At 56.5% G+C, this 24,361-nt stretch overlaps 1 protein-coding gene across 6 annotated transcripts in view; it reads right to left on the reverse strand.

The window, feature by feature from the left end:
• The window catches only part of MEF2D (myocyte enhancer factor 2D), a 39,970-nt gene that overhangs the window by 9,687 nt on the left and 5,922 nt on the right, over nucleotides 1–24,361 (reverse strand). For 2 of the 6 annotated variants that reach the window (XM_067728202.1, XM_067728201.1), the window contains exons 2-8: nucleotides 7,016–7,207; nucleotides 6,199–6,402; nucleotides 4,616–4,753; nucleotides 3,357–3,567; nucleotides 3,135–3,191; nucleotides 1,301–1,491; nucleotides 791–811 (exon numbers count right to left, since the gene is read on the reverse strand). In XM_067728202.1, coding sequence (XP_067584303.1) covers nucleotides 791–811; nucleotides 1,301–1,491; nucleotides 3,135–3,191; nucleotides 3,357–3,567; nucleotides 4,616–4,753; nucleotides 6,199–6,402; nucleotides 7,016–7,069 — 876 coding nt within the window. In that variant the 5' untranslated portion in view covers nucleotides 7,070–7,207. Of the gene's footprint in view, nucleotides 1–790; nucleotides 812–1,300; nucleotides 1,492–3,134; nucleotides 3,192–3,356; nucleotides 3,568–4,424; nucleotides 4,560–4,615; nucleotides 4,754–6,198; nucleotides 6,403–7,015; nucleotides 7,208–23,983; nucleotides 24,332–24,361 lie in introns of those variants that run through there. The other 4 variants (XM_067728203.1, XM_067728199.1, XM_067728205.1 and 1 more) reach the window with 4 other exon arrangements.

The raw sequence follows: 24,361 nt of genomic DNA on the forward strand, positions 1-24,361 counted from the left end.
CTGCCGCTGAGTCACTTGTTTATTCCAACTCCACGCTGGGGCCGTAACTGCCGCCGTGTTGGCCGCCAAAGCCTGCCTGCCTTTTCCAGCCTCTCTGGCCTCCCGTCAGGGAGTTCGGGAGGGAGGAGCCCCCGCCCCACTCCTGGCTGAGGGTGAGGATGTAAGCGTGTATATGTGTGACAGAGGAAGAGTGCTGCGTATGCCTCTGAGTGTCTGTAAGACAGGCTGCGTGCAGGAGGGAGCACCAGGAGAGAGGGAAGCAGGGAAGCCCCTGACCAAGGACAACTCTGGCCTTGCCTTGGGCCTCAGCTTTCCCTAGAAAACCGATTTTCCTGTCCAGCTGGCATCCCTCCTAAGGAGGTCCCTGTCCTGGGTGGGCATGAATAGAGTCAGAGGGCAAGCGCAAGGGCCTAATCCAGGCACCCAGGGATACACTGAGATGGGACCTCTGAGGCCTGAGGCAGGCCCACTCCACTGGTGCACGTGCATGCGTGCACACACACACACACACACACAGGTGTGTCTGCATGAATGCAACATCCCATGAAAACATCCACGGACACTCAGGTACACACACATGCATTGAACTCCTCGCCCCCACCCCGTTCATCTCTGCATCCCACTTGGCACTAAGCATAGCTCTTGGCAAATAACCAGATAAACAAACACCACACACTACACACACAGGCGAAAGGACAAAGGCACACACATACTCCATGCTGGGGGACCGCAGAGCAATGGGCTAACCCAGAATTTAAAGCCACAGCAAACATCTCATAGCCTCACTTACCAGATCTAAATGGTCCTCAGTCTGGGAGCAGAAATAAAACCAAGGGGATGGTTCAGTCTCTGACCCCTGCCCCCCCCTCACGCCCCTGCCCCCACAGCCATGCCGTCTACCTCTTTGCATCGGAGCAGGATGGCTCTCCAGCCTAGGAGGGCAGAGCTCGTCACTGTCCTGATTTCCAGAAGATGCTATATCCCAATGCCCACCAGTTAGGAACCCCTCACAGCCTAATCCTCATCCCTCTGAGCACCCTCCTATTATCATCAGGGAACCTTCTCTCCCACCTCCTGTCCCTTTTTACTGCCCTTGAGACTGGTACTTCTGTGCTCCAACCTCTTGGAAGGCCCTTCGGGAAGGAAGAGCTCATAAAAAGCCATGATTCCACGATCTCTCTAGGGAAGTCCTAACTGCTGGTTCTCTCTCCTGCTAGAGGTCGGCTCTGTCCTCCCACCCTACTGCTCCCCACTCTCCCATTCCCCAGCCCCTGGCCCTCGGTCCAGACACCCCACTCACCAAATGATGCATTAACCCCTTTCCTCCCTGGGAAGTGATGACCCTCAGGTCAGGCTTGCGGCTGGGGGCTCCAAGCTGGGCGCTGTGGGTGGGTGGGGGCGGAGACTTGGCAGGGATGACCTTGTTTAGGCTGTTGCCGTTGGCCATGGGGAGGAGGCCAGGGGAAGCCCGGGCACTGACGTAGCCATTCCCTGGAAAGGTGAAGAGATGAGGGTAAAAGGAAAAATGTGGACCCACCACTTAGCCCTGTTAACTGCTCCCAAACCAATACTCCTGTCACCCAGAACTTCTCAAAGCCATGTTCAAACTTTGAGTGGCTACTAAGTTCTCTTATTTTCCCCTAAAACCACCCTGGTCTTGGGAGTAAGGGGAGAACACTCCTTACTCCTCAATCGTCGGGTTCATCCCCCTGCCTCTAAGCTACATGTGATGGGACTGGGTAGTAGGAGCTGGTCTCCAACGACAGGACGTCCAGTACCTGCCCCCAACTGGGCCCATAATGACGCAGGTTGGAGAAGGGGGGCAGCCTGGAAGTTGAGACTCAGTGTGGATCCCGGTCACAAGGGCAAGTCAACCACTCAGACTGCTCCCCTTGCCTTGAGCTCGGGATGCTGTGATGTGGATAAGCACGTGACAAAATGCCTGTAGCTCTGGGAAAAAGACGAGCCATTCACTTGCAGTGCTGGTGTTACTGGAACTGGGGGACTGATGACATAGCTGCCACCAAAATTAGACTGGTAATAACAAGCAGAATAACCATCTTTTACATTTGTTCCACACTCCATAACCAACACAGGGCCTTCACACACGTATCAGCGTATTTAATCCTCACACTAACCCTGCAAGATGGACAGGACATGTATCGTTAGCCCTATTTACAGACGAGGAAACACCTGCCAACCGCTGGTTGGGAGAGGTGCGATGACTTCTCCAGGGCCACACAACCACTTTGTACGTGTTGCGCTCGAGGGCCTAGAAGTATCACCGTTCCCTTAAGGTCTGCAGGCACCTCACGGGACATTTCCTTGGAGAGGGAGGGGTATTCAGCCATTCCCCCCATTTCCTGCCCCCGTACACAACTGCTGCTAAGGAGGTAGTACGTGGTTCCTGGGGCCAAGCTGGGGAACTCTAAAACCCAGAGATGTGGGGGTGACCAACGCCAGAAGTATCACCTTGCCCTCTGCTCTGAGAGCACACTGCTTCCCTGGAAGTGTGTGGCTGCCTCCATCCCAATTCCCGGATCACTCCGGGAATGGCAGGAATGTTGGGGTGACGTCAATGGTGACATTCGAAGTCACAGTCACCAGCCGGACAACGGCACAGGGCAGGAGGGGCTGTCAGCTGCCGGGGGGGCGGGGTGGCATGGGGCGAGCAGCCTTTCTTCTGTGGTTCATAGACGTGTGCTTACAAGTGCACATCTAATGTCTGGATATTTCCATAAGGGTGAGAAAGTGTCCGTACGTGTGTAAGTGCGTGTGAGTCTGTGCCTCTTTATCTGTTGCCAATGTCAGATATTCGTATCTTCCAGATCCCAACCAGACGCACCCCCCTACTGAACTGGAAAAATCTGGAATCTCTCTTCCAACTAGAAATGTTGGTCAGTTCTCAGAGTTTTCCCAGAATTCCAAGCCTACATCTCTGCCAATCATCCACACCAATCACTGCTACAGACAAAAAAATCCAGGGGCTTAGAAATCCTCAGATACTACAACCAGCTCAGGCCCTGGGATCTTCCTCTCCCCTAATCTAGGCCACTCTCGGTCCCTGGAACACCTGAGGCCACCGAGCAGGCAGACCCTGGCCCTCCCCCAGGCAGAAGGGCAGCGTTACTCACCGACAGGGCTGGGGCAGGCTCCGTTAGCACTGTTGAGGTCTCCCCCCAGCATGGCCCCTGGAGGAAAAAGAGAACCATAAGCCGACAGGACAGCCTCTTCCAGAGTGAGTCCTGGGAGAGTGCTGTGGTGGGTGAAGGGAAATAGTCACCGTGGAAAATGGAATCCCGAAGTCTCACCACACCTCACTGCCACGTCACCTACCCACCTGTCAGATCACTTACCTGCGCTGGCTGGCCGCTGGGGCAGGCCGGGAGACACACTGTTCCTCTGTAGTGCTGGCTGCTGGGGGGACAGGAGCCGTGGGTCCGTGAGGGATGACGTCACCAGGGAAGGGGTGACCAGGGAGCCGCTGGGATTGCTGAACTGCAGTGAGCTCTGATTGGACACGGGCACCGTGACGGGCATGGCAAAGTTGGGGGCCGGGACAGCTGACTAGACAGAAGATGGAGAGGCAGGGTCAGGCCGGGGTGATCCCTTACCCTGGACTCACTTTGCCTGGGAGGGCAGGCCAGGGTTCCTCTAGCCTCTGGGCTGTGGGTCCTTGGGCCAGTAGCTCCAGCTCTCTGCTCTGGAACCCCCTGGAGTCATGCCTGCCACTCCCACCAAGGAAGTATGCTGGTTGGAGTGCTTTGGGATCCAGCTCTGGCCCAGAGAATGAGAAGAAGGCTCTGCGCACTGCAGAGAGACCCGGGGACACCTGGAACCCCCCTAGCGGAGGTGGGTTAGTCCTCAGCCAGGCAGGACACACAGAGAGCAGGTTAGAGGCCCTGAGTACAGACCCAAACTCACACACACAGCTGTTAAGGATGAGCGCGTGGGTCGGGGCGTCACCTCACTTTGTCGCCTCTCATCCGTCTGCCTGCTGCAGAGGGCGTTCACCCACCTCACTGCCTTCCCCTTCAGCAGGAGTCTCTGCCTCCCCTTGACGTTGCTATTGAGTATCTTGGGCTGGGGGTGTCAGAGCAGGCCCAAAGGGGCCTCTCCCCAGAACAAATCTGGGCAAAGAGCACATTCTCTACTTTCCTGTCATCTAAGGATCTCAGGTCATCTACACACTTCTTGCTGGTGAGGGGGACACTCCAGGCCTCTCCCGGCTTATGCTCCATCCAAGATGAGTCTCAGCAAGGGTCACGGGTTTATCACGACCAACGTCAGAGGTTCCTCAGTGGTCACCAATAGCCCCAGCATGGCTCAGAGCAGAACATCCATCAGAGGCAGCCGAGGGCCGGGGCGGGGCGCGAAGCCACACCATGCACCACAGGGAGGCTCTCCTCCATGCGACTACTCACGGCCAGTCTATAACTCTGCATCATTTTATCAAACTCCTCGTCTATCTTTTTATATTTCTCCTCCGTCTGGGGGGTCAGGGCAAACACCTCGTCCACCTCAGGGCTCTCACATTCCCTGTGCTTCTTGTGCAGCGCCTGGGGGGGAAGGGGCCGGAAGGGGGGCCAACAGAGAGAGAGTGAGTGGGGCTCACCCCATAGCGCCGGAAGAGCCCGTCGAGCTCCTCGCTGGCGCGCCGGTACTTGTCCTCCAGCAGGGGGCTCTGTTCCAGCGAGTCCTCCCCGTCGGGCTCTGGGCTGTCGCAGCCGTTGAAGCCCTTCTTCCTCAGGGTCTGTAACCGCACCACTACCGTCAGCAGGGGTGAGGGTCCTCCCAGCTCCGACCACCCCCCGCCTCCCTGGCGTTCCTTCCAGCCCTTCCCTAAGACTCTCCTACTAGGGCACTGTGTGACTGTGTGGTTGGTGGGGGAGGCGTCAGAATACAGGGTCACGTGGAAGGTGGGCCTAACCCAGGGACTGCAGCCGGCACAGGGACATGTGCTTCCAAGGTGACAGGTGGGGTGGGGGGTTTCTGGGGGATGAGCTGAGGGGCTGATACCCTGTCTACCCTTAGGTGAGCCCCAGCCAGAAGGCACAGAGCACTCTCCAGCGCAAGGCAGTCGGGGCTGTCTTTGCCCGGCTCAATTCCTGGGCTCTGCTTAAAAGAAGAAGGGGAAAGAGAAATCGAAATGGAGACAGAGAGGTAGAAGAATAAGAGAGAGAAAGACAAAACATTTCTTTGCATTTACTGAGTTCCTACCATGTACCACCTTGTACGCTGTCCTCGAGCAAAGGCCACAGCTTCTCCCATGCACCCACACAAAGTAGGGGATGCACACCTGGTGGTGTGGAGGAGACCCCAAAGCTGACCTCTCCATGCTCAAAACATCTTCACAGATGCTTGTTTTGTCTTGAAAATGAATGTGAATTTCACATTCTAGTCTAGAGTAAATCTGTTTTCTCTAATATAAAAATAAAAGAATTTCTTCCACATCTGTGGAGTGGAAGTCTCGCTCCAGGAAGGCAGGCCTGTGGCTTCCCAGGCACCCTTCTTCATCGGCACAGGTCCCGTACCCCCAGTGTGAGAAGCAGGAACTGGGCTGTCTCATTCAATTCACACAACACCCTTCAAAGCAGGCACTGGCCCCATTTCGTGGAGGTGGGCACCAAGGCTCTGGGAAGCGAAACCACCTGCCCAAGGCCACACAGCCAGTAAAGGCCAGAGCTGGATTCCAAAGCCCACGTCCTTTAATGGTTTACAATGTCAGCTCTCTTTGAAACAGAAAATAGAGCCACAGGGACCCACAAAGGGACAGAGACAGAGTATCAGAGATGGAAACAAAGAGGGAGACAGAGAAAGGAAGAGTCAGATGCAGGAGCATATCAAAAGATGGAGAAGGAAGGAGAGAGAGAGAGAGAGAGAGAGAATTTGAGAGCAGACAGAGCAGAGATGTCATGTTGTGCCTGACAGACATGAAGAAAGCGGCTCAGAGAGGGCTGGGGTGGGACTGGGCTGGGTGGGCAGCCCCATCTGACATCTACCTCACTGCCCTCCCTCCTTCTCGGGCCCGGGGTTTGTAGAAGAGGATGTGGGTTTGTATGTGTGTGCGCACAGGTGAGGGGGCTTCAAGGGGCAGGTGTGCACGTGTGCGTGCACGGGGAGGTCCAAGTGTGCATGCTGCATGGGCACGTGGTGTGCAGTTGCAGGGGGGGGTGGGGTCCGCGTGCGTGGGCCCACCTCGATGATGTCGGCGTTGGTGCGGCTCTCGTGCGGCTCGTTGTACTCCGTGTACTTGAGCAGCACCTTGTCCATGTCCGTGCTGGCGTACTGGAACAGCTTGTTGGAGTGGTTGAAGATGATGAGCGCGATCTCGCAGTCACAGAGCACGCTCAGCTCGTACGCCTTCTTCATCAGCCCGAACTTCCTCTTGGTGAATGTCACCTGTAGGTGGGCGTGTGGGCGGCCAGGCCTGGCTCAGTCAAGGTCTGCCCAGGAGTCCCACCTACAGGAAGCTGGACATAGCCAGCCCCTGCCTCAGGGTAACCCTGTTCTCAGGAGCCCCTGGTCTGGGCAAGGAACAGGCCAGCACCCCTCTGCCAACACATGGCCAAGGCACAGCCCAGGGCCAATTCACTGAAGGCAGACATTCAGATGGACAGAAATACACACCTCTGTGCTGGGGGCTATAAAGAGGTTAGGGAGGGAGAACAGAAGAGCTTCCAGGCTCTTCCCTTGGGGTAGGAGGAGGGGAAGGATTCATCTCGGGAAAGGGGAAGTGCCTGGGTGCGGCCTGAGGTTTGCATATTGCATATTGTAGGGGCTCAGGTCTGCCTGGTTGCAGCAGCAGATAAGTCTTGGGGTTCTAGGACACAGGGTCCTAAGAGCTGCAGGGAGGTGGGGATTCCTCTTCTCCCAACTCAGCCCTTGCCCTTCCATAACAGACTCCAGAGCCCCCTTCTTCCAGGAAGCCTTCTTGGAGTGGCTGGAAGTGGAGTGGAGGCAGAGGCCAGCTCCCTGCCCTCATCCACTCCGTGAAGCTCCCGGATCCCCTCACCTGTCGGTTCCGCTCATCGGTGATTCGCTGGATCTGAATCTTTTTCCTCCCCATCTTTTCCGGGGATCTTCACTGCCGGGGAGGGGAGGGGATAGCTGGGTGGCGGGTCTCGGCACACCTTACACTGTGCTCATGAACAGTCTCGGACCAGCACTCAGTTCATGGTCTGCGGGACACCTTCTGCACAGCCTCCTGGGTGGGGAGGGTCACAAGAGGACTGTCAGCCCTGGCAACCCTCAGGCCTGCTCCTTTGGCACACGGGCCAGCCTCACAGCACCCCTGTGAGAGGCTGGCAGCATCTGAGCCCCATCCACAAACTAAGGAAATGTTGGTGACCTGAGGTGATGGCATGCCACAGCCAGGCACAAGCCGGTTCACTCAGGGCCCAGGACTCTGCTCCAGGCTCCTTCCACACCATCACTGCTGCCCTCAGGTTCTAGGTCAGACAGCACACAATCAGGGAGCTCCCTGGCTCCTAAGGGTCTGAGTCTTAGAGAATGTCCGACCCCCTCACTTCTCCCCAGAGCCCACCAGGAGCAGAGACACCTGGGCTTGCCAGCTGCCCCACTGGCCTAGGATGGTGGTTCCCATACGGAGCCCGGTGCAGAGAACATGCCGAGTGAACACCCGCCGAGGCTGTGAACAGCTAGCCCGGTGTACCTGCTGCCAGAATGGGAGTGTGTTTGCACCCCTGGCTCAAGAATATACCAGAGCAGGTCTAGAGCAGTGGTCCTCATACCAGACTCATGGAACCCTGGAGCCTGGAGTCCCAAAGTAGGGCTTGGGCTGCAGAACCCCTATCTCCCTTTAACCAGGGCTCCTCTACACCAATCTGTTTTACTCAGTGGGCCTTGGCCTAAATTTCTGCTTTGAAGAATGGATTCTGCTGCTTTAAATAAACAAACAAACCAACCAACCACCCCTCTACACCAGAGGTCAGTAAATTTTTTCTTTAAAAAGCCAAATAGGGGGCTTCCCTGGTGGCGCAGTGGTTGGGAGTCCGCCTGCCGATGCAGGGGACGCGGGTTTGTGCCCCGGTCCGGGAAGATCCCACATGCCGCGGAGCGGCTGGGCCCCATGAGCCATGGCCGCTGAGCCTGCACGTCCGGAGCCTGTGCTCCGCAACGGGAGAGGCCACAACAGTGAGAGAACCGTGTACCACAAAAAAAAAAAAGAAAAAGAAAAGCCAAATAGGGACCTCCCTGGCGGTCCAGTGGTAAAGAATCTGCCTTCCAATTCAGGGGACGTGGGTTTGATCCCTGGTTGGGGAACTAAGATCCCACATGCCGCAGGGCAACTAAGCCCTCGCGCCACAACTACTGAGCTCGCGCACCTCAACTAGAGAGCCCGTGTGCCGCAACGAAGAGCCCACGTGCTCTGGAGCCCACGCGCCACAACGAAAGATCCCATGTGCCGCAACTAAGACCCACTGCAGCAAAAAAAAAAAAAAAAAAAAAGGTAAATAAATATTTTTAAAAAAAGAAGCCAAATAGTAAGTAGTTGAGGTTTTGCAGGCCATACCGTCTCTGTTGTAACTACTCAACTCTGCCATTGCAGCATGAAAGCAGCTGTAGACAACACATTTAAAAGAACGAGTGTGGCTGTGCTCCCAATAACACTAGATTTATAAGGACAGGCATGGCCAGATTTGGCCCATGGGTCACAGTTTGCCAACTCCTGCTCTAGAGGAGTGGGGCATGCCTAGAACCCAAGCTCAGTCTAAGAGCACTGCCTCCCAACCTTGCTCAACTCAAAGCATGTAGAGAAAATATAGAACCAGTGCCAGACAGGAAAGAGGCTGCTGGCAGCCAGGGGGACACAGGCACCAGGTGGAAGGATCCTTGTTTCAGTACACCTATAAACCCATCGTGGCCCACTGGTCGAAGAGCTCCAATTAAAGGGCCAGGAGGGAAAACGGAGGCCCTGCACTGTACAGCGTGAGGTACCACAGGATGGAAGGAGGCACAGGGATGGCAGCCCAGCCTGAGCCAGACAAGGTGCATGCTCTCAGGTGTGGGTAGCACCTAAACAGGCTGGGTGAGCCCCCGGGGACTGGAAGGGCCCAGGATGGAGGCACAAGATGACCCCAGGGCCCTTCTGGCTCTGTGATTCCAGAGATGGAATAGTGGGAGATGGTGGAAAGGGGCAGTAGGCATGGGACCCATGCTTTCTAAAGCCACTCTGATAGGGTCCTGGAAGGAGCCCAGACCACAGAAGCCCAGTCCTCCTTTCCAGAGTTCCCCTTCCACAGAGTCCCTGCCAGAGGGCCCACTACAGAGTCCAGGAAGGTGGGCTCTCACCTCCCCACAACCAACCTGGGCAGAGGGTGGGTGTTTGACGACAGAGACACCTGTAATTAGGAACCCTCTCCCCAGCCCCCATTTCCAGTGGCTGCTGAGGTCCTCTAGCCTTTACGTATCCACTCAACCGTGGGTCCCAAGGTTCCACAGTAGATGCCAAAGTTCAGCCTTGGCATCTTGGCCACAGAGGGAAGGAGAAAGGGAAGGCAGGGAATCTATGGCCTTGGGAGGAGCCAGGAATATCCCTCCCCACCCTTTCCCGTGACCAGGACTTTCCCTCAGGCGTTCCCTAGCCCAGCTGGAAAGAGAGCTTCTGCTCTGTCCAGGTAGCTTCAGAAAACAATGCAGCCCCCTCCCCACTCCTAGAAGGCCCCTCCACACCTCCCTCTCTCTCCCCAGGGAGAAATCTTCAAACCCTCTTCCCTTTTTCCTTATCCTCAAGGTGCTCCATGGGCCTTGGGCCTCCTACTGTCCACCCTCACACATGCCCTAGGACATCACCATCACCAGCCCAGCCAACCCTGAGTCGGCTGAACAGATATCTGGACCCAGAACTAGCTCCAGCCACCCCATCCCTCGCCTGTGACCCCGATCTCTGCCAAACACGCCACTGCAAAGGCTCCAGCCCGAGGAGTTCGGCTGCCCCGCCTCCCAGTGCAATCCAAAGGCTGTATTTTCCAGAGTTGCAGTGGTACGGGTTTGGCAGAGAACGGGGCGGGGAGGGCACACTGAGGGCAAGGGAGGGCTAAGAAGAGGGCTTTTTAAAATTTTTCAAGAAGGCGGCTTTTTAAAGGGGATTCTCTGGCCTGGCCTTGAAAACCCCAATCTAGACTGGTAAATGCAGTCACCATCACCCTCCTCTGGCTCACAGTATCCACCTTTCATCCCTCTCCCATTTTACTATCTCCTTCTCGCCACCTTTTGCTCATCAGCAAATTTTTGCTGAGAGGTAACCTCTACCAGTTTCTGGCCAATGCTGTCTCTTCCCTGAAGTTGGGAGAGATCCCTCTCTTTGCTCTCACGATCCTCAGAAAAGTCATTCCTACAATCTAACTTCATTCCTTTGGTTCTCCCCAAGATTATTGACTCTCAGGGTATTTTGTTCTTTTCTTTCTAGCACTTATCATGATTGTAAATAATTACAATTCTGTGCTTCTATTTAATGCCTGGCTCCCCTATGAGACTGAAGCTTCATGAGGGCAGGAACCACATCTGTATCCTTCACCACTCTATCCCGTGTAAGGAGGAGTTTGGGAAATGTCTGTTGAAAGGAAGAAAGGATTGTTTCATCGCTGTGACCCTGTGAGAAGTCCTTCTTCTGGTCTAACTTCTGTTGCAGGACCAGCTCCTCCCACTCTATCCTCTGAGGAGACAGAACTCTTCCTCTCCCAGCTGCGCCGGCAGCTTGTCTGTTTGGACGCCCCCTACCCTCCAACTACCCCTGCTACTCCAGTCCTCAACCCTCTCTACCCTCAGGTTGGTTGGTACAGAGGGTGAGACTCTAGTCTTCTAAGGAGCAGCCCTGAGTACATGGAGATGGAGAGGACTGGGTTGCTTAGGCAACTGTCACCTGGCAACCAGCTCCCTGGCTGATCTCCTACACCACCACCCCCACCCCCGCCTCATGCTGGGGGAGCTGGGATGCTAGAGGGATCAGGGCTGAGAAGACAGGGAAGGCACAGAGACCCACTGAGCATCCTCTGATAGAGCAAAGTCAGGGTTAAAAAGACCAGGCCTCATCTATACCCAGTAGCCCAAAGCACTTTTTATGATTCCATGTTCCCATGGCGCCCTCCCCATTGCCACTCCTACCTCTGTGCCAACACTGCCAGAGGAGGAGATGCCCCTACCTTGGGCAGTCCTTCCTCCTATCTAACCAGGAACCTTCCTACAAAGCAGGGTCAGTCTGTACTCATCTCTTTCCCCTTCTGCTATCCATTCTACACTGTTGCAGTCTTGGAAAGCTTGGGGGCAAGAACAGTAAGGGCAAGAACTCAGCCCTTACTTTGGAAAAAGGGGTGGCTGGGGCCTGGGTGGGCACAATGAACCCTAAACTGACCCTATCCAAGGTATGGAGGCCTACCTTGACCAAGCTTCCCTCCTATCCAATTAGGGAGATTTTAATGAACACCTGGACCTCCTTAATTAGCTCTCTTCCTAATTACCTAACCAACTGCCAGGGCCTGGGCATGTTATCCAGATGTGAGCCTTTTCTTCTTCGCCTGGGCCGGCCCCATTCCTCTTCCCCTTTCCAGCCCGCTCCTCCTCTAGGAGGCCCTCCCAGATGACCTGGCTTTTGGCTGCTTCTCCTGGAGGCCAAAGGCTTGGGAGGGCTTAGGGCTGCCACAGAGACGGGGTTATCCAGGATGGCCTTCCCGCTCTGATGGCCCCAGGGCCCACCCAATCCTGACCTCAGGCCACAGCTGTGACTCCTTGGGCTGGCAGCATCTCTGTCACCAAAGTACCCCCTCGAAGACTCCAGCTGCTTCTGATTCTGATTCACCTACTCGGAGTAGTGCTGGCAGGACAGGATTGGGCAGGGTGGACCTCCTGGGGAGTAAGTGGGAGCAGACAGAGATAGGGCCTCCCCCAACAGAGACAGAAGGAGCAAAGAGGGAGGAGGATGGCAGCTGGGCTGAGTCCCAGGGAGGCAGGCGCAGACCCACCGTCTGTGGAGAAGGGTGGCTGCAGAGAAGCCTTTGCAAATGAGACAGGACACAGGGCAGGAGGCTCATCTGACAACACGCTTGACAAGGAGTAGAGGCTGAGCGAGGGGACCAGAAACGGTGGGGGTCCCAGAAGGACCCCATGGACAAACGGTTTCCTCAGCTGGGCTACAGACCCAATAGGAACATGTGGGTTGTACTGACATGCAAATAAGATGCAAATAACATATAAAATGTACCCTAAAGGGGATCTTGGTTTGGAGGTGGCATGGGAGAAGTAACAGGCTCCTGCCTCCCCCAATGTAACACCACTTGGTACCTGAGCAATATTCAAACCATTCTCGGGTTTCAGAATGATGCTATCTCAGTTCCTGTGTGAGGGTGGCCTGGGGCCAGCGGGAGGAGTTGGGGCAAGCGGTCAGGGCAGCCTCCTGAAGCTGCAGTTGCAGCAGGGCTGCCCTTCCTGGGGGAGCTGCAGAAGTGCCTTCCAGGGGCTAGCCTCCACCTCCCCTCTCCTGCTGTCGTCAGGGGACTACCTAGCTCCCCTTCTCCCCTGCACCCTTCCACCCATATCCACCCTCTGTCCCAGCGGCCCAGAGGTTCAGAGGAACTGCAGAGCATCTGCTTTCAGCGCTGCCATACCAGCGCAAGTCAAAATGGAGCAGCTGCCCAGAGAGGCTGAGTGAGCAGCCCCCGTCACAGAGCATCGGGCTTCAAACCCTGCTCTTCCACATAGTGAGAAACTCTCATTAAGCAGGCCCTTCATCCCTTCCTCCCAGGCTGCTCAGGGCTGTGGACTGGAGGGGAAGGCAGGAGGTGCTGGAGACAGCTGTCATCCCTCCTCCCGCCCCTTCCCTGTAGCTGGGCTGCAGGGCATGAAATAAGCAGCAGGCGCTGGGGGAGGGGGTGACAATCCAATCCACCTGTCACCCCCACAGTCAGGCGGCCTCAAACAGCCTGCTCACTAACGAGGGAGGAGACGTGGGTGAGGCAGACACAGAGGGGGGTGGCAGAGGGGGACAGACACACAGACAGGAAAAGAGACAGAGAAAAAGTGGCAGAGAGTCCAAGAGGAAGGCAGAGTGAGGGGCAGAGGCAGACAAGGAGAGGGCCAGAGGACAGAGGGAGAGGCAGGAGACTAGACAGAGACAGAGGTTGAGAGAGAAGCAGGTAGAGAACAAGAAACTGCTTGCACGACGCTGATGCTAGGCCGAGCACGTGGGCGAAACTCGACAGGACTCCAACCCTGTCCTCTGAAATCCTGCAGTCCTGCCAAGAGACAGACAAGGGAAGGGCAGGGCCCACCTAGGGCAGGGCAGGGAGAGGCAAGGAGGCCCTCAGGGGCCAGGACTGAGCCCAGACCTGGCCGGGGATGGAGCATCTTGGCTCTTGAGGCTCTGGCTAGGTCCAGGCTCCAGGGCAAGCAGGCCCTGAGAGTGGGCAGAGGTGGGCACAAGGCCCAGCGGCCCTCTAAACGCCCGGGGTACTGCCTCCATTCCTGCCTCACCCCAGGGCTCACAAACCTTCCAAGCCACTCTCTCTGAACTGTAGCCGTCTACGCAGAGACACATGCTGAGGAGCTCTGGAAGATGGGTGGGAAGGTAAACTCAGTGACCACCAAGAGATGGGGCCCAGGCAAGAGAGCCCTGGGGTTCGCAGCCTCTGGAATCTACACAGACAGCCCTTCCTTCACAAACACTGTACTAGCCCCGAAGTGGGGGGCATCACCCTCCCCTCGAAGTCTGGGCAAAGGCAGTGCTGGGGTCTCACGCTGCCCCTCTCCCCCACCGCGCACAGTCCAATTCTCGCACCCCCGCCTGCTCCCCACCCACTGCTCCCTGGCTCCTCCCTGTTCTCCAATCTCTCTGCCCCCTCTCTGCTCCCTCTCCCACAAGGCAGCCTCCTTTCATTCGCCCCGAAGTTCTTCTAGGGTCTGCTCTCAAAGGCACAGGCAGGTACCCATCCCCATCCTCCTCCTCCCTTCAAAGTTCTGTTTGGCAGGCTCACTCCCCAAACCCCTGGTTCCCACCATCCTCCCCTCCCTCGGGGACTCCCCTCCCCCAGCCCAACAGCCTCAGGGTTGGGCAGGGGCTATTTTTAGTCTGGGCACCGAGCTAATTTTAACTCACCGACAAGGGACCTGGGGGCGGACTGTTGGGCTGTGGGGAGGGAGAGAGGGCCAGTCCAGGAAAGCTGGACCTGGGGCGGGGGTGGTCTCAGGTCCCAGGCACCCTAAGAGCACAAGCGGAGGTCGGCACTGAAGCCTTCGCTTAAGGGGCTTAAGGGACAGGAATCGACTTGCCAAGAGGAGCACCCAGTGTGGGCAGCAGGGCTAGGAGCCCTCCCTCCAGTTTCCGCTGGACAACTCTCCCGCGCCCCACCCTAGGCTTTCCGCCCTCTTCTCCTTGGCAAATCTCCTGGGATGGGGCCAGCCTGTTCTCTGCCCAGGAGATGGCTCTCCAGTGAGGGGCTGTCTCCCGAGCCGCCTCCACTGCTTCCCCACCCCAGCTTGTCCTTCCTGTAGTCTAGCTCTCATCCTTCCTGTAGCATCACTGAGGCTGTATGGCCCCCTACAGAGGCAGCAGCCACCGCCCCCCCCCCCCCGACCTCCAGCACTTCCCACCCCAGCTCTGGCCTTGCCCTGGTGGCCTCTAGGCTGGCTGCTAGGAACCACCCTGCGCCCACAAGTTCCCAGAGCCACCCCGCTGACCTCAGGAAGAATCTGGGGGCAACAGGAGACTGAGTCCTAGTAGAAAAGGGGTAGGTGAGGTAGGGTAATGAACAGCCCAGGGAAATACGGGGACTATGGGTAGGGATTCTGGATGCCTGGGTTCTAGTCCCTGCCCTGGCCCTAACTCACTGTGTGAACTTGAATATGGCACTGCCCCCGCCAGAGTTCACCCCACTGGCCAGTATAATGGGTAGGTGGAGTGGACTAGGTACCCAAGTGCCCTTCCAGCCTAGACATTCTGTTCCTATGCTCTTTATAGCGGCTCAAAAGGAAGGGAGGTCAGGACTGTGTGATTCCATGGAGAGATAACAGAAGAGTTGGTCCAGTTAGGTCCCCTGTCCTCCAGCTTAGGAGGGGAGGGCAATGTGGAGGCCAGAAGAGTGGAGGAACAGGCCTGATGAAGACGGAGGTGCTTTCGGAACGATAACCTCCACAACAGATGGCCAAGGGTTGGCAGAGGCTCATGGTCAGCCAGGGCAGGTGCCAGGCAGGGCGCACAGGCCCTGGCAGCAGAGGTTCTGCCAAGCCAATCCCCTCACACACCTGGAGTGCCTATCAGACCCAGGGCTTGGGATCCTGCTTCTGGTTAGAGTAGTGACTGGCCCAAGGTCACTGTCATGGTCATTAGTGGGGCCAGCTCTGGAACCTGAGCCTGAGCCTTGCCTCATGCTCCACCCAGCAGGCCAATCAGTAATGACTCACTACTGCTCATTTGCATGGGGATTTGCATAGTGTCTCTGACCTTATTCCATCAAGTTCTACTTCCCATTCTAGGACCTGGGACACCCCCACTCAGCATCCCTAGGCCGTTAGGGACCCCACATGGAGTTCTTGGCACCTCAGGTCTCCAGTCTCATCCTTCTTCTGCAGAAAACATTTCTGAATTGATCTAGTGGTACTGTCTAGAGCTCTCAATCCAACTGGGTCCTCCACTCTTGTCCAGGTCCCCTGTCCAGGAAGGGATCTGAGGGGAGGAGGTGTAATTATGAGGAACAAGTAAGCACTGCAGCTAGAGGAATTGGATAAGGTTCATGGGGTAAAGTGTGATGGCTCCGAAACTGCCTGGGGGTTCCTCAGGAGAAAAACCCTATTCCCCTCTTTAGTGCCAAGGCTGGGGCAGCAGTAGGACATGAGCGGACTGTCCTTACTTCCACCTCTATCCCCACTTCTAAATTCCATTCCCCAAAGTGCAAAATGAGAGGAAATAGCCTAGTACAGCAGGCGACATAGATGTAAGACTACAGAGAGGACTTCCCAGGCTGAGTCTTTGAACTCAAAGTAGTCTCTGAGGCTAAAATTTGCTTTGTTATTAGTTACCTGACTAAGCATGGGCAGCTGGTAACACTTGGGAGGGCACTGCAGCCCCAGCATTGTAGTCCAACTAATGGGAGCTAGAAGACAGCTAATCCCCTGCCTACCTTGAAGAGGTCAAATGACCTGTTTGTCCAGTTATAATACCTATGCTTCTAGCTGTACCCTCTGAAACAATGAAGCCAAGCAGGCAGTGGTCTCCTATCCCAGGAAGTCCTTCCTGCTATCTAACCACCATTCCTCCCACTGCAGCCAACCCTTCCCCTGCAACCTAAGCCCATTCCACTCATCTAGCTGAGAGTGGCGGACAGGGGCCCCTGGCCATGTGAAGCCTCAGCTGAGGAGAGGTGGGGCGGTTGGGACGGTTAGTGGGTCACCTTCCACCTCCCCACCCAACTTCCCTCTGGGGTCTCAGGAGACAGAAGTGAAAGTGGCAGCTGGGGCCTTGGGGGCGGGTCAGCTTGAGAGCCGTTGGGGTGAGCATAATGCCACCAGTGCTGGGTCTGGGCTGCCTGCCACTGCAGCAGGAGGGCTGATGGTTAGATCAGGAGAGGGACTGCCCATGGAAATGAGGGCTTGGGAAAACTATGGAGCATGGGCCCCTGGCCTAAGGAAGAACAAGCTGAAGAGGAAAAAGTGGAGAAAAACAGGCAGTAGACAGTCTCAGAAGGGCACTGTATTCCAGGGCAGTGGTCTGTCCCCTTGTTTAAAGCAGCAAGATCCTTCTTTCCCATCCAGAGAACAGGGGCAAGGCTGCTTTAGCTGAAGTAGATGAAGGGGGTCCAGGTCCTGATTGCTGGAACGTGAGAGCAAGGAGAGAAGGGAGGAGGCCTGAGGCCTGGGCCCTCAGACTGGACAGCACCAATTCCGATGGAAGGGAAGGTGGAGGATGAGAATGTGAAGTGTTCACCTACAATTGCAGACAGCACTGCCCCCCACAAAGAGGCCAATCCAATCACGGAAAGCAAATCCTCCTAGAGACATCGTGACCTCGGGAAGCCACCGGGGATTTAAAGGGGCCGCTCAGGGTGGCAGCTGGATCTCCTTCTGACTGGAAGGACAGTCCTCTAAGCCCCTGGCAAGGGAGGGCCGGCAGTGCGGCTCCGTGGGCCTGCTGAGGCGGCCAGCCAGGCAGCTCTTATAGGATTAGCTTGCTGCTTTCAGGAAAGGTGCCAGGTGAGGCTAAGATGCCCAGCCAGATGGAGCTGCCCCGACCCCGCCACACTAGCAGGCAGCACGGGGGGGGGGGGGGGGGGGGGGGTACCTACATACACCTAGTCAAATACTTGCCCCCAGACTTGATCCATGCCCCTCACCAATATCCAGTCTCTCACCCTTTCAAGAAGATATTATGCAAAGACCCCTCTGATTTCTGACAGCTAGGATCCCTATGTACTCAGCATTCTCTGCCATTCCTATGGTCAGGATTTATCCTTCCTCTGAGTGGGAAGTCCTGCCTATTGTCTACTCTCAATCCCTCTGCTACATTTTATAACCAGGGCCCCACCCCAGGGAGCAGGTGAGGAGGCCAAGGGGTTCCTCATCTCTGCTCCCTGTCAGCTCTCCACCCTCTGGGCTGACAGGTGGGGGAGACAAGAGGGAACAGCTGGGCCAGGACACCTGTCCCCACCCAGTCAGCCTGGGCCCCACAGGCCTGCCATGGGGTATGCATAGGGGAGTCAGCAGAGAGGCAGGCAGCTGTGGGGGATGGAGAAAAGGGGCTCAGAGGTCAAAGAGAGATGTGCCTGGGGAGGCCTGAGGCAACCCTTTCAAGATCACCCTTCCTCCTGGTCTACCTTCAACCATTAACACACGCATGCTTTAAAGGTTTGAGGTCACCTGCTCCATCCCCTTGCCTCCGTGTTACTCGATCCAACTGGAGTGGGAAGACTCCACAAAGAGACCAACCCTCCTCTCCCCATCCACACCCACTCCCGCCCGTATGTCTTCCCTTGAGATTTGAGGATGAGCTCTCTCTTATTCCTTATTCTCCCAACCCTCAATCCCAAGTATTTGCTGGCAGGGGTGGGGGCAGGGAGATCATGAGAGATAAGTAAGCACTCAGCCAGAGGGATCTGGTAAGACTCTGGGGTGAAATGTGGAGTGGGCAGGTTCTGAGACAAGGAGGCAGCTGGTTGGGGAGGGCAGAGCTGGGCTCAGCTTCCCAAGCCCGTCCCAGGGTCCCCTCAGGGCCTCCTAAGTCCCCCTCACATCCAGTCCCTACCCAGGACACTGCGTGCCTCCACCCCACCTTCTGGACCGCTGCCTTAGCAGGCAAGTCCAGGGCCAGGTTGGAGCTGATGTCTGGAAGAAAGGATGCAGCCACTTTCCAAGCACCCACTCTGCTGAGTACCACACGTTTTCCCATGGAACCTCCTTCCTCTTCCAGGGGAGGCATCTCTGTTTCACAGAAATGGAAACCAACTCAGAATGTGCAGGGACATGCCCAAGGTCACCAGGAATTAGTGGCAGAGGAGGGCTGACTGCTGAGCACAGCGCTTCCCCGCACAACTTGGACAGAGAGCAGGCAGGTTCTCCCTCCCAGGAGTAACAGCACATTCCTTCCAGGGCAGATTCCCTAATATCTGGGCCTGGGAGGCTCAAGTCAGCCATGCCTCTTGCCTTTGCACAAGCCCAGGACTCTTGTGGCTCAAGTCTTTCCTGATCTAGTCTCTCTCCTCATCCATCTCATATGGCAGCTTTAGGGGGTACTCACTGGTACCCAGGAAGGGTCTCTGAGTGTCACTTGTTCCTGCCTACATACCCCTGCTTTGGCTTCCTCCCATGGCACTCAATCAGAAGACAATACCTTCTCAGGGAACCAAAGCATGTCCCCCTGCCCCCCCATCTTGCCACCAGACCCTAATCCTCTGCACTCCTGCCAGGGAATCCTACTGGGTTCGTTCTTCCCTTCAATGTATCCTCCACCTCTTCCCAGGTCTCCCTGGGCCTCCTTTTCCACTGCCCCTCCTGCAGGGCAGGATCCTTCCCTTAACCTTAGACAAAAGCCCTGAACACCTCCTAACTGGGAAAGCTTGAGCAAGTCACTTAAATCTCTGACTCAGTCTCCTCAATTACAAAAAACAATGTGGAGAAAAATAAATGAGTCTTCCTATGTTTCCAGCACAGAGCTTGGCACACAGGGACACAACAAATGGAAGTTTCCTTTCTCCAATCCCCAGGGATCTCAAAAGTTTTAGTTTTTGGTCTCCAAAGTATATTGGAAAATAGGGTGAGTGGGGTACTGCCCTTGGGTAAAAGTGCTCATGACCAGGGGGCAAAAAATGTTCCTTCTCTATATGCTTCCCTGGTCTCTCCAACTCCTAGGGGAGTAGCCAGAGCACCCAGCCAGAGGCACCAAGCCAAGGTCAGTGAGCAGGCCTAGAGCCTGAAGCCTCCTGGGAGGGTGAGTTTAAATGAGTAAATATGGTCCCACCTGGCTGAGGCCAGCAACAGGCCAGAGCTCCATACAAGTCCTTCCCTTCCCAGCCTACAACAGAGGGGAGAGAGATCAGACAATAGGCACAGCTGCCACCCCTCAACCCCAGGCTATCAGGGTCCTGTGCAGAGTCAGTGAATGCATCCCCCTGTCTCCACACCAGGCAGGACCAGCCAGAGAAGCATGGCTAGCTCCCAGGAAGGAGAGGTTGCGGCTACAGCCTCAAGAAAAGGAAAAATCAGATGCAAAGCGTCTTGGGGGTCACCCAGGCCAGGAGTTGGCCCCCAAATGCTTGAGGGCTCAGATGTAACCTTGATACCTCAGAATGGCCTTGCTTATCTGGATGAGTGGGGAGGGCAAAAGAGACCAGTGACAAACCACCAAAACACCCAGGTGCTCTGCTCACCACAAGGCTAAGTGAAACTCCTGTACATCTGGAAAGCAGACTTACCCAAGGACATATGGTTCGAGTGAGGGGCTGAGGCAGGCTGAGCCAGGGGCACAGAGAGGGAAAAATGGTGGCGGGGGTGGAGTGCTGCAAGGGGCAGTGAGGGAAGTCAGCCAGGGCTCCCCAACTCACACGCTATGCTCTAGGTCTAAACTCAATCCCTCTTGCTCGAGTCAACACTCCTCTCTTCAGAGTTGTGCATGCCTCTGCCTTCTTGCCTCCACTCCCCTCACCCTGTCCCCAGTCTCCAATCTTTCAATTATCTTTGCCTTTCGCTACCCCCACCCGCTACAGGGAGCAGCTGCTTCATGGGTGTCTACACGCTCGTGTGTGTGTGCTGCACACCTCCATGCATGTGTGCCACTAAACGCCGTGGACCTGCCAGGTGCATCTGGGCATGCCAGTCTGCACAAGACCCCCACCCCGCCCCCTTCAGGGGAAAGGAGCCCAAAGGCCAGCCATCCCACAGCTCTCAGGACAAACTCTCCTCAGGATACTTTCAGTCCCAGGCATGGGGGAAGAAGAGAAAATAAATATTACAGGAGCCAAACAGCACCATCCTCACTAGGCCAAAGTTCAAGGCCTTTCAGCAGAGCCACCAAGAGCCACTGGCGAAGAAAGTATTTTGAGATCCCATCCTTCCCAAGCCAAGTTAGAGCTCTCTCTCTCTCTCCCATCTATCTCCACTGATAAGTTCTTCCTGAAGTCTAAGCTCCATTCTGCCTGCTGCAGTTGTGGACAGACAGGGGAACATCAACCACAGAAAGGTTTTCAGCTCCCAGAACAGAACTACTAGCACCTAACACCTCCCCCTCACCCCATGAGTAAGTCACCAAACTGGGACAGAAGGACAGACGGTTGGCCGGACTCCGGCCCCATGACTGGCTCATAAAAGTCACCAGAGATTACAGTGATGCTGAGGCTATGCTGGCCCTGCCACCATCTCCTCCTTCCCTCTAAAAGGGAGATAATTGCCTCAAACCAGTTGGCCTCAGAGAGCCTGGAGAGTCCCAGCTATGATCGCAAGGGGTGGGGAGAACCCACCACCACAGTGCCACAAGACCCATAGGCTGACCCTTGAGGATGGATTCTAGGCCCATGTCTGATCCTCTTACCCACTTCCAGGACCCAGCCGAACACCAACTATGACTTGTTCCCAAGAGGTCGAGGCCTCTATTACACATCCCCCACTGACTCCCCTTCTCCAGTAAGGCCACCACCCTCTGGACTAGAGGGGCAGAGAAGCAGGGATCCTGGCTTTAAATACAACTAGGGAAATGCTGGACCCACCCATTTGTTCCATTTGACTCCTCTTGCCCCCACAGAGGTACAGAAGTGGGTGGCAAAGTGTCCAACACAGGGCCCTCCCATACCAGGCCAGGGTAAGCATTGAGATTCTGGACCAAAGCCAACTGGGGAGGGCAAGGGGCCCAGCTGGCCAGAAGAAGAAGGTTGACAGGATGAGCAGAGGGGCAGGCTTCTCTGGGGGCACAAGGCCCAGGGATACCCACAGCAGGGAGACCTTCCCAGGGCAGGGTCGGGGAGGAGGGTGGGAGAGGCTAGGTCACAATCAATGAGGGCCTAAACCCAAGGTGTCCTCTTTCCTGTCCCCCTCAGAGGCCAGGAGGCCTCTCCCAGCTTCCTTGCTACTGGTCCTCCAGCCCCAACCTGGGGAGTCTACCCTCTGCCTTCTCCCCTCATCACACCTCCCAGGAAAGACCCAGGAAAGATTAAAAAAAAAAAAAAAAATCTTCTGGCGAGATTATGTAACAGCAGCCAGAAAGACTATCATATCTCCGAGCCTATGAGAAGAACCAGGAGCCAAGAGGGGCAGAGCTGGGAAGCCCAGGCTCCTCCAGTCCAGGGACAGCAGGTACAGAGTGGTGTAGACAACGGGCAGTCCCCGCCACCCTCTCATGTCCTCCACTACTCTATTCCAGGCACTGGGCACAGCAGACAGAATCCAGCCCAACCTCTCATGCCCATCCCCCAACACAAGGGTCCTGCTTCTCCACTTGGACCAGGGCCTCCAAGGGGAAGGACTGTGTCTTCTTTCCTATGGTCTCTCCCTGCTATGAAGCCATGCCTGAAAGAGTGGTGGTTGGACTAAAGCTCTGACACAGATTTGCTGTGTGACCTCAGATTAAAAAAAACCACCTCTCTGGCCTCTAAAGGTATGTAAGTGAAAGCTCCCCCTTCTCCCAGAGAAACCAGAGACCCTGCCCTTTACAAATGCACACGCATATACATACATATACACACAAATACACTAACACACACAGGCTGTGTTGGGGGAGGGGTGGCAGGAAAGTTACAACAAAGAGAATATGACCACTGAGACCCAAGGGTCCAAATGTCTGCTGGGGAAAGTGGAGAAAGAGCTACACATAAGCTCTTGTGAACCCCCAATCACTCCATATAAACGGGTCTTCAGCCACCCTCACACTGATCCCACGCCACCCCCATCTCCTGCCCAACACACTGGGAAACCACAGGAAGGAAATTCATTCCCAGGCAGGCCGTGGGAGCTGGGACAGCCAGGCTAAGTCCTGGGGCGGGTGTGACCCGGCGACCACAGGCGGGTAGACATCTGTGAACACTGACATGTGCCTTTTTCAATGCTCTCCTTGACTACTAAGACTTCTCTGTTGGGGGTTTGGAGGGGAGCGGGAGGTGGACAGCTCCCTAACTTCAAAATACCCAATGTTCTGCTGGCCAGGGCTCCCCTGCTATCTCGAGGCCAGAGCAGCCCAAGGTCACCGCCCCAGACGGTAAACTTCCCATAGTCCAGGCTGGCCCCTGAATTGCCTAGGACACCCACTGAGGGGATGGGGGAAGGGGCAGCAGAGGGCCACTCCCCCAAACCAAAGAAACCAGGCCTACAAGGAAATCTCAAAAGGGGGCTGAGCACTGAGAAGGGGGACACAGGATCCACCCACTGTACCCTCCCCCAACCCATCAACAATGGGCTGCTTAAGCGAAGGCAGAGAGAGTCCCCCACTCAAAGGACAAACCTGGGATAACCGAGTCAGTGGTTCCAAAGGTGCCCACACTCAGGAGCCCTCCTTTCATTGGGGAGAGACCTCAGGAGGCCACTGAGAGATGAGCTTCAATCACTAGGGGAAGGGAGGCCCTGTAAGACCAAAACTGATAGGAAAGGGGCTAGCACTGGGGTGAGAGACTAGATGCATCTTAGCCTCTTTGGCCCTCCCTCCCCAAAAGCCCCCCAACACTCACTAGACCCCCACTCCCAGCCCAGTTCAGCCAGCCATAGGTGGAGAGAGGGACTGGAGAACTCTTGCCCAGATGCTGAACAGCTGCAAACTTCTGGCCGGGGGTTCTCCGGCTGGGGCTGCTGACAAACCAGATCAGGGGTCTCGGGAGCGGGCTAGGAGGTCCCAAGGAAGGGTCCTGCGTGCCCACCTCCGTGGTGACTCCGCGTCCCAGCTCCACAGGCGCCGGGCAAACCCGGGCCCCGGACACACACACACTCACACACCTCAACCCACCACCCTGGTGTCATCTGAACAACATCCCCCCTCCCTCCCCCGCTTCCCAAACAGCTGCGGCTCCCCCCGCCCCCACCCTCCCGCCGCCCTCCCAGGCCCCCTTCTGCACCATTTCGGGCCAAGGAGGAGGGAACAGGCGGCGCGAGGAGGGAGAGGGAGGGAGGGCCGGCTGTTAAAATGTCAGTCGCTCCCGGCTGTCACCAGAGACCCCCTCTGAGGATGGCGCCCCTTCCCAGACCACTCGGGGATCGCCCTAAACCCCCGGACACCAACAGACCGGCGCGCCCCCAAGCCCCCGGTCCCCACCCCGACCCCAACACCCAAGGGAATTACAGCCCACTCCACTTGTCCCCACAGCCGACTCCCTCACCCAAACAGTCCCCCATATAATCTCCCACCAACGCCACACGAAAACAGCCCGCTCCGCGAGTTCCTCCCAGTCCAGAAGGCCACCCCATTCCACCCCTCAGGGGGACGGTCTAGACCACCCTCCACCCCAACCCCAGGACGGGGTGGGGGAGGGGGCCTCTTAAAGCGGCAGGCTCATTATTTTTCTATACTCACCGGCCCCACTGGGGGAAGGGGGGTGTCACGGCTGGGAGGGGGTAGCCCTCGCCCCTAGTCCGGGGGATCTTCAGCACCTGGAAGCCGCAGCTCCGGGCGGGGGGAATAATAAATGAGGCCGGCGTCCGCGCGGGCCCTGGGCGGCGCCGGGGGGCCTAGGCCCCCGTCCTGGGCGCGGGGGCGGGCAGGCAGGCGGGGGACCCGGGCCGAGCGTCCGAGTCGCCTCGGCTGTTGTTGATATTTTCCTTCCTTCCTCCTTTCGGGCTCCAAAGGTAACTCCTCCAGCCCCCAAGAGTCAAGGCCGACGTAGGCACAGCTCAGCCTAGCTTGAGGGGTGGGGGGAACAGGGGTGATGGACAGGCGGGGAGCCAATGGGAG

This window comes from Pseudorca crassidens, chromosome 2 (assembly GCF_039906515.1).
Source record: "Pseudorca crassidens isolate mPseCra1 chromosome 2, mPseCra1.hap1, whole genome shotgun sequence".
NCBI classification, from domain to species: Eukaryota; Metazoa; Chordata; class Mammalia; order Artiodactyla; family Delphinidae; genus Pseudorca; species Pseudorca crassidens.